The 10,402-nt window shown below is 29.7% G+C and overlaps 2 protein-coding genes across 2 annotated transcripts; one reads left to right on the plus strand and one right to left on the minus strand.

Moving 5' to 3' along the window:
• The first annotated feature begins 2,779 nt into the window (after positions 1–2,779).
• Positions 2,780–5,664, plus strand: LOC128889265 (protein zwilch homolog). The gene is made up of 12 exons (XM_054146720.1): positions 2,780–3,077; positions 3,148–3,205; positions 3,275–3,407; positions 3,496–3,730; positions 3,807–3,971; positions 4,033–4,197; positions 4,277–4,478; positions 4,555–4,634; positions 4,728–4,966; positions 5,055–5,285; positions 5,346–5,458; positions 5,525–5,664. Exons 1-12 carry the CDS (start codon positions 2,946–2,948, stop codon positions 5,593–5,595), a joined length of 1,824 nt encoding a protein of 607 aa, XP_054002695.1. The 5' UTR covers positions 2,780–2,945; the 3' UTR covers positions 5,596–5,664.
• A 92-nt stretch (positions 5,665–5,756) lies between these two features.
• LOC128889264 (centaurin-gamma-1A) lies at positions 5,757–10,175 on the minus strand. Its single transcript, XM_054146719.1, has 13 exons — positions 9,570–10,175; positions 9,230–9,462; positions 8,975–9,116; positions 8,722–8,853; positions 8,368–8,525; positions 8,158–8,300; positions 7,879–8,077; positions 7,685–7,787; positions 7,376–7,603; positions 7,179–7,296; positions 6,792–7,004; positions 6,555–6,699; positions 5,757–6,473 (listed from the first exon to the last, which is right to left on the minus strand). The coding sequence occupies exons 1-13, from the start codon at positions 9,733–9,735 to the stop codon at positions 6,297–6,299; spliced, it is 2,157 nt and encodes a 718-aa protein (XP_054002694.1). The 5' UTR covers positions 9,736–10,175; the 3' UTR covers positions 5,757–6,296.
• Between the last annotated feature and the right edge of the window lie 227 nt (positions 10,176–10,402).

The raw sequence follows: 10,402 nt of genomic DNA on the forward strand, positions 1-10,402 counted from the left end.
TAGTATTTAGAGTCAATTTAGCTTTTGATTAGTATTTTTCGCGTTTTCTTCCAGGGTAGAGTTGCGTACAAAGATCAGCCGCGAGTGCTATTAGTGTTGCGTATAAATGAATCGCGACCGATTTGTTGTAAATTCACGCGTTTTGAATTAGTATTTCGTCATATAAAAAGCCCAAAATTTGACACCATCATCACTTCAAGAATTACCAAGCAGCCAAAGTGGCTGCCACTATGTTTCTCTACAGCCTGAGATGGTTGCAGTAGATTTTTAATTAGAGATTCGTATTACTTGGTGCACGCGATTTGTTTCTTTTATATTTAATAGATTAGTGTATCGAATAATGACGCACCTCGCGATTGCTTTTGATCAGTACTTTCCGCGTTTTCTTTCAAGGTAGTGTTTCGCATAAACATCGATCGCGATTGCTGTTAGTGTTGCGACTGATAAATCGCGTTCGATTTGAAATAATTTATATATTTTCAAGTAGTATTTTTTGCGTCTTCTTTCAGGGTAGTGTTGCGAATAACTATGAATCGCGTTTGCTATTAGTGTTGCGTACATGACAAATCGCGTCCGTTAAAAAATAACTTCCATATATTTAGTTAAGGCAACAACAGAAGAGAAGAAGCACAAGTCCGTATACGGGTTTTTTTTAATGTTTAAAGAATAAAGAATAATATATGTTTTTTTCTGTTACAGGTAACCGCGGCGAATTATTAACCATTGCTCGTCAACAGAAATACCGCTATAAAGCGCATTTAATCATATCTGCAAATTTATATTGAAATTTACATTATAAATAGTATAAAGAGTACACAAATGCAATTCCATGCTTCGTATTGATAGGAAAACTTTGAGTAGGATTGACATTACGCGTGTTTGTTATTTATTTCAACTAAGAGTACGTTCGAATTAGATTAACATATTGTCGTTTCTCACTTTTGTTTAAATTATTATAAATTAATACTGTCAATCTTTTAAGCTTTTTTTTGTCTTGGCATCAAGACGCAATTCATTTTTTATTTAAATTTATTTTCAAAATATTCGTGTTTCGAAAACTCAAAATTTAAATTGAACATCTTTCTATTTCAATTTCACCACGATTGACAATGATTTTGATATCGAGTAACTTATATGTGTACGTTTATACTATAAAATATTCTTTGCAGCTTTCATATATCGATTTGTAAATGTATCCTAATCCATTGAATAAGTTTGTATTGCAGAGTATACAGTGTATATATTTATACATGTTTAGGATCGAGAAGTGGAATGTAAAAAGTTGGGAAGCGAAACCTAATATTCATATCCAAGAGGAATGGTAATAATTAATTCAATATAGAACTTGAACTTGGCGTATCTGAAAAACCAAACTTCATCAAATTCTGTTTAGTATGTTTCAGTTTATGCTTCAAAAATTCTTCCCTCACTTCTTCGGACATCAGCGTAGGCTGGATGTGTTGACACAATTAGATTTATAATATATATATTATAAATATATTTATAAGAAAAATGTAATAAGAATTAAGAAAAACACTACAGTGTTTAATTATACATATTAGCTATTATATAATATATTTGAGCGGCCAAATTGATAGGAACGATTAGTATTTAACGATAAGACAGACAAACAGAAAACTAATTACATTGATCAATGTATACATACATGGAGAAAATATATTTTTTCTATTCTCTCTTTCCTATCAAAGATGTTGTACTATATTAGTATTAAGTATGGAAATTATTGCATAAAGCTTTGCAGGGCCGGCACAAGGCAGGTTCTGCGCGTTTTGAAAGGCCCCGCGGTCTACGAAAATTACTCAATTAAAAGGCATCGATTTTGATTAACTTCTTAGAGAATGATGATACCATGGTTAATGCGTTAACAGATGCAAGACATTTCTTTAGTAGCGATGATTCAGTTTAAAGGAGTGATAAAAATCATCAAAGTATTATTATTTAATATTCATCTCATACAAAACATATAATATGTAACAGTATTTCTAAATAAATAATTCCTCGTTGTAAAATTCAAGTGTAGGATTTGAATGTAAATTCAGGCTCCGCAAAATTTTTGAATTCGGTCCCGTAAAAGGTCACGCCGGCCCTGAAGCTTTGTGTAATATTAATACTTATTATGTCGGTAAATAGTGGATCATTTTTCTTTCTTTTTTTTTTTAAATTTTTAGTAGTGCACCCCGGGGGAGGATGGCTAGGATGTGACTGACTAGCTAATTAGCTAGTTGGTTTTGTCCTGGTCATCCGATATGAGTCTCCATATGCAGCAACCTCCACGTGGTGAGACCTGGACACTCTATATTATTTGAAGTATATAATTGCTAACTGCACATCGCCAGTAAGGGCCAAATGACATTATCAATTGTATACCAAGTAATATGAGCTAATGGCTGTAATTTTTCTCGTTTACAAGGAAATAAAAATATATTTTATATTTTTATATATTCTAATATTTTACCATATATGGTAACTTGGAATTAAAATCAACGCATATTGATACTATTATTATTATAAAAGTCTATAGTATATAAGATATAATTAATAATTTGTTGTATTGATATCTTATTCGTTTCTATTTCTATTTAAGCTACAGCTTAATAGCTAAATAGGCCATTTATATATATATAGGTCATAATCCATTATTAATCACTATTTGGAATCACAGTTTAGAAAGTAATTTTCCTGTTCTACCGAATGCGATTCTTTGGAAAAATTTACGAGAAAAACGAGAAAAACTATATAGTAGTTCACCTACTCTCCGATGGTGATGTTAGTTTACCTCCTTACAATGTATAATCGGATTATGATGCCTTTTCGAACGAGATCTTTCATGAAACGTTTGAAATTATTCAAATTTTTCCAAAGAATCGCATTCGGTAGAACAGGAAAATTACTTTCTAAACTGTGATTCCAAATAGTGATTAATAATGGATTATGACCTCGAGATGTTACGAAAAGTTTTAGACCCATCCATAAAAATAAACAAACTTTCTTTGTCTTACGTGACTCGACTTTTTCCCGAATACAAGGATTCGCCATGTATTATTTTGTATAAACAAGTATGTGTAATATAAAATATTAAATTATCTATCCTATTAATTGTGTGTTTGATATTTTGTTTACTTTCAGGAATGTACGGAATCTTTGAATAATGTTTCAGTATGTAATGATGATGATCAAGAAAATAGTAAGTTTATTAAATAACATTTAAGATTCTTTATTTAGATTATACAATTTACTTGAATAAACATTTCAGAATGTGATATTACTGGATCACCCTTAAAATATTCATTCAATGAACTTGATTTTGAGGATAGTACTATTGTGGTAAAACAAAGTTGGTTCAGAACAGAAGAAACATATCTACCATTAAGCAGAACAGAAGCATGGTAAACTTACAACAATTATATTAGACACTATTTACTAAATATAAGAATTAGAATTAGTAATAATAAGTATAATATAACTTTGGTTCAGTAATGCATTGAATGCATGTATTGAATCTATAACAGATGATTTTCCACCACTATTTGTACTTTGCGATGGAAAGGATAAGAGAGAATGTAAATTATTAGGTACAATTATTCAAGGAGAATGGTTTACCACGATAGAAGTTTGTTTAGCTGGTACTGAAACTCTTGATGCTATGAAAAAATCTTCTTCAAGTATTCTTCAACAACACTTGAAACTTTCACGTGTACAGGAACACAATGTGGGTATTGTAATTATTTTTGACAATTATGTATCTATTCATATCATTAACTGACTTCTTTTGTATATATATTCAGGTTTCCATATCTGCATTGAATACTTTTGATTTATTTGGAACAAAAGATGAAATGATTAATTGGGATAAAAATGCAAAAATTAATTTTGAGGGAAATTTGAGCATAGAAGTAGATACTTCTAGTTTGTCATTATATCCACCCACAAGAGCATCAAAAAATAATTTGGTAAGAATAATTTATTTTAATTACAATAAATTGCATATGTGAATTCTGTATTTCTTTCTAGGTTGCTCAAGTTGTAACAGGGTCAAATAGTAGTCCTTTGAAAGAATTGTGGAAACAATTACTGTTGTTAAATCAGTTCTTAAACATAATAGAGGAATACAAAAAGAATATATGTTTTCAGAATATTTTAGAATTTCCACATGATTTCTCAAGTCCATATAAAGAGGTATTTTAAAATTCTAATTTTTCTACTATTCATATAGTACCTTAAACTCCTGGTAATACTATTTTACTATTTAAAATAGGAACACAATACAATAGTAAGGAATTTAGATCTTTTGCTAAATGGAGATTATAGTTTTCGGAATAACGATATTAATGATGTACAAAAAATGGATTTTGCAAATGAATATTTAGAAAACGATATGAAAATTGAACAATATATACAAAATCTTCCATTAAGATATAACTTAGATCTTACAGACATTTTGTGGGAATTGCTCATCAGTGAGTGAATCTTATGCAATAAACATATACATTTATTCGTATGTTAAATGATATATATGTTTCTTTATATTTACAGAGAACAAGAATTATTTTGAAATGACAAAGTGTATCCATACAGTACTAGAAGATATTATAATAAAAGAGAATTTTGCTCAGGTATAATATCAATTTTTATGAAAAATATTTGTACTATCCATATTAAACATAGTCAAAGAAACTTTCTTTAATTATGCAACTAATACATGCTAGGTAAATGTGACTAATTCAACAAGATTCGCCAAAGTTATTTCCAATCCAAATCAGCAAAAAAATATTTCACATTTGCTGTCAGGTAGTTTACCATTAGAATATGTTATAGATATGGGCTTTGAAAAATTGTACAGAGATTATATGTATATTTTAATAAATGCAAGAGTCGATGACCTGTATAATATACAACACAAATTAGGAAATGTGTCATGTGATGAATTTATAGTTGATACCTATAGGTACGTGTAACAAAGATACATTTTATCTTCAATCATATGGTTTTCTGTTATATGAAACATACATTTGACTTTCTTTTAATGTTTCCAGGAAAAGATTAATATGTATGGCACAAATTCATGTATGTTTAGAATTTATGTTACTTTTACAAAATAATTTAGAATGCTCAACCTATGATATGAGGTCTCTGTTTCTATGTGCTTTTAATCAATACGTTTCTGAAAAATCGCCAATACAAAATTGGCATGATTTGCATCAAAACACGATTTATAGTTTAAATGCTCCACTTCCCACTTCAATAATTAATAATTGGGATAAGAAGTAAGTTTAATAATTTTATTACAAATTTTGTATCTAGGAACGACTATACATTGTTTACAGGATTCCTACTACGCGGAGAATTTCACTTTCTTCCCAGTCTAAATTATCAAAATTGACAACAATTAAATACTATAGCCGATTACCTATATTTCCAGTAGATGTAGAGTTTCAAGGTAAGAATTGAATCTTCAAAGTGAAATTTTGTGTCTAACATCAAATGTTTGTTTGTTATTTTTTAGATAATTCAAATGTAATGGATGAAGGATATTATGTCACAAACGCTGTTTGTTCATCTAATAAATTTAAATGAAGTATTGGTCTTACTAAAATTGTAATGCAGAAATTTGTACATAATATACAATTTCCACTAAAAAATATTAATAACAGAAGAAAGCATAGAACTATAAAGATAAGCAAATTCAAAACTATAATCTTTTTTGGGGAAGTACCTAAAATAAAAAAAAAAAAATATTGCGAGGTAATCATACATTTAATTCATAATTAATAAAATAAAAATTATAAAAGCATTTTTCAAATACACTAAATGTATTCTGTGTATAAATATAACTAGATTTATGAGTGTTTGTACTCTCAGTCATTGATAATGTACACTCCAATTTACTATTAGACATTACTTTCACTGACCTAAACCTCGTTAAATATATATATATTTATAATAATACGAATTATATTTTTAATTCAAACTATTTTTGAATGTACAAATATATATGCAAAGTATGTTATATTTATTAAAATACGTGGTTAAATTTCTCACGAAATTTATAGCCAACATTTAAAAGGAGACAGACTGTTATACACAATGTAAATCTTTTTTAACACAATACAGAGTGCTATTTTATGGAAATAGACCGTTTTGTGTTTCAAATTCATTTAACATACTTTGGTTGCTTTTCTGAGTATCAGTACCGTTAATTAATAAAAGTTATATCAACTCTAAGCCATTAATTAAAGCATGGCTTTGCATGCAATAAGTACATAACATAAACAGTTTTAATACTGAGACGATTCTACGTCATCTACTCCAGAAACAGTAGCTTGTTCGAGTACTTCAAGAAGCTTCTGCATTTCCATAGAATCCGTTGAATTATCAAGCGTTCTTTCGAGTGCTCGTACATATGACATACACGTACGTCCTTCATGGTCTAAGTTATGTGGATTTGCTTTATGCTGTAACAATGTAATATTATAGTATATCAACATTTTTTGTATCGTTTGTATACTATAATTGGGATAAGAAGAAACACACACCCATATTAAAAGTTGTGCCATAGCTAAGTTCCCTGTGGCACAAGCCAAGTGAAGAGGCGTCCTCAAATCTTCCATACTGACAGACATATTAATATCTTCGTAACTACATCTGGCCAAGCATAATGTAAACGCTCTCATATCGCCACTATGTCACGTACCATGCAAAAGAAAACAAATTATCTACGGGTTACATATAACAATGCAACTATAATTCACTTGCAATTTGAGAATATTTACCGACAAACTGAATCAATAAGCAATTTTCCTAAAGAAATGTTTGGGTTAATTGGCGGTAAAAAGATTTTATCTTCATATTTCCATCTGATCCATTGCTCCTTTTCTTCTCTAGGAGAATCTGAATTTGGTTTCTGTTTTCCATTTAAGCAATATTCCCAAACACTATTTGCTATATCATTACCAAGGGCTAACATTACACTTAATTGACCTGCGCTAAAGTTAATGTCACGTCTATTTTATGCCATAGAACAATACATGCATAACTTAAATTATATTTCTACGAATTTATATAATTATATCCTCAAAATCAAATCATTTATTGGTAGTATTATTACCACCTAGACTGAATAATTTTTCTTTTAAAATTAGTAGTTACACAGCACTTACGACCAATCATCTAAATCCAGTGATCTAACTTTCGATATGTGTGAACCTAAATTTCTGTGTATTCCTGAGCACTCAATACACATTAATACACCTAAGTTTAGACTAGCCCAATCTGGATCTAAAATATAATTGAGTATATCAAATGTATATGAATCATCGAATATAAAAATATTTAGAGTTATGCAAAAATGACTTACTAGGTGCACCGCAATCTACACACGCGTCATTTCCCGATACTTTATTTTTTATACAATGCATTTTGAAAGCATCAGTTTCGTTCTTCTTGTCCCCGTCACTATTCTGCAAACTTGACAATATTTGTTGTTCTATAGCAGAAATCCAGCTGTCTCTATCTTCAGCATTATTTGCTTCAAAATGCCAAGTCTTATTTTCTAATGAAATAATAGAAAATTCGAAGCTATCCTCTGAAAATTGAGATATAATTTAAATTGAAGTTGACTTGATTGGAGCAAAAAAAAAAGGAACTTAAATAATTTAACGTCTACCTTGAGCATTGGATGATTTGGAACCCTTAGGTGTTTTTCCAGGCACTTTCACAGTCACGTATTGTAATAATATTTCCTTTCCATTAGCATCGTTCATATAATCCTAGGCAAAAAATACGTACACAAAAGTTAATCTCTTAAATATAATGTTTGTCCCATTGTATTCTAAAAATATTGAATTACGTGATAATTACATGTAAACTGGAGTGATAAGTTAATCGACCATCTTCCAGCAATGTAACATATTTCTTTTTCCACTCTTTTAAAGATTTGCTACTGCGTTTAAATAAGTATCCTTGCTTCACAGGTATTTCTCTACCAACCCCCATTTCACCCATATTATATTTTTCTTTTTTAGATGGAGTAAAAATATTAGATTTTCTTCGAAATTTCCTATAATAAAAGAACATAATGAGTTGAATATTAGTTTTTATTTCATTTGATAATGAAATTATATATTTCAACAATTGAACCTGATAGTAGTTGGAGTTAAAATTGAAGACCTAAGATCCCCATGCTGATTCTGTGCATTATGAAAATTATCACTTATTGTTCCAGATTCATTTTGAGTTGAACTACTATGAAGAGATCGTGCATCTTCTTCTTTATCAGATGTCTGTGGAAAAATAATTTATTAGATAATACACTTTATCTTAATATATTAGAACCAATGGATAACTTACATTCAGTTTTGATGAATTTGTTGCTTCCATGTCTTTGGGAAGGAGCTGTACGTTTTTTGCAATCATTGGAACAGGATATTTAATTTCATTATCGGTTGCTTGTTGTCCATTACATCGATAATGCTTTGCAGATATATGTTGTATAATTTTTTGACACACTGTAATATTCAGAATACTCTCAGAATAATCATCAAAGTCACTGAAGAATAACAGTAATGAAGTAAGAAAAATATAACAAATAAGTATAATTTACCTACTATAAAAGTATAAACTTACTACAGGTTATCAATTATAAAGTACATTTGATTAAAAAAAATATATATGTAGGATTGTATGTAGTTTTAGAATACTTACCATCTTGAAATACTCTTTCAACATTTAAACCATAAATAGCACATGTTTCATAATAAGGACATCTTAAATCGCATGCCAATTTTCGTGGTCTAACATCTTTTATAACTCTGGGATTAGAATCATTAATTGAATCTAGACAGTATGAAATAAAAATAATTTAACATCAGGCTAATAATTGTGTACTGTAAAAACATAAAAAGTCTGAACATTAACAAACATTCTATAAATGTAAATAAAATGCATATTGTTTTACCTTGTACTCCTACAAGTATTTTTGGTACTTCTGACATATTTCGAAACGAACACATCCTATTATAGAAACTGCAAACTATTGAGAAACTTTCTTCACTCTCTAAACTAAACACGAGTAATAAAGCATCTATCCAAGCAGAGAACTGAAATGAGTGATATTCATGTTAAATGTTTAAGCAAAATATGTTACCAAATGATATGGGTGATACATATACGAATGCATCAATTATATAATGTAGTATATCTTTTTGTGTACTTGTGATTCCGGTACTCCACCCTCGTCTCTAATTAGTAAGAGATAACTTTGATCATTAATGAAGACTTCCTTTTTAAAACGACCACCCTCTGGAGATTCTTCATGCATAAACGAACCAGTCAGATATCTATGAACTAAAGCAGATTTTCCTGAATCAGATGAACCAATGATTCCTAAATGTAATTCTGGAACGTCTCTAGCCAATGTCCATTCATGACTATTAACGAAGGAATCTATAATATAGAATTATTTACATTTATTCTTAACCCAACGAAAGGAGAAGTAAAGAAAATAAAAAAAGTATTTAAATCCTTTTAATCATATTTATTACAACATATACCTTCGATTGCAACAACATGTTCACGAATCTGTTTCGCAACGTGTGCGTCAGATACGAGGTCTATCAAATCATAAATAGCATATATGGATGGATGAACACTCTCAAAACGTTGTATTTCTTGTCTAATCGCAAGGGAATGATCGTGTCCACTCTGATCAGTTGTCATTTTCTTGAAATCACTTTAAATTACTTTACGGGAGATCACATTACAGATACAGCCCAAAATTGCATTTTGCGCTTGTAATCACGATTAAAAAGGTGTTCACACATAATTTCATGTACCGATACTTGTACGTTATCGTGTAACATGTCAAATTCGAGTATTTATCAACATTATTAACTCGAAGAAAACCAGAGGTTATCTGGTTATCTGGCACTGTTTCTGCATAAAATAACCCCGCCTTCTGGGAAACAATAAAATTAGAATCTTTTGTCAAACTGTCAATGAAAAATTATTAAAACAAAATATTTCCTGATGGATTATTTGGTCGAAAAATATAAACTTGCGATGATAAAAGATACGTCGTCGAAATACTTTTTTCTCTTTTTACGTAAAGCAACGGCGAAACTTCATATAGTGTTCAATAGTGTTATACAGTATACAGAGTAGATCAGTCGCTTGCAGTCGTCTAAAATGCATATGACGGCTTGACGGTTCACATTATCAACCAATAAACGTTAGGTTCCATTGTTGAATGCAACTGCATGCAATTTGCATTTTAATATATTATTCCTTACGAATACTTTTACAATTTTTACGACTAAACGAAAATGAATTTAATGAAAAATAATGTTTTCAGTTAATTAATTGTAATGGAATCTATTTTATAACA

This window comes from Hylaeus anthracinus, unplaced genomic scaffold (genome assembly GCF_026225885.1).
Source record: "Hylaeus anthracinus isolate JK02 unplaced genomic scaffold, UHH_iyHylAnth1.0_haploid 11997, whole genome shotgun sequence".
In the NCBI taxonomy this organism is placed as follows: domain Eukaryota; kingdom Metazoa; phylum Arthropoda; class Insecta; order Hymenoptera; family Colletidae; genus Hylaeus; species Hylaeus anthracinus.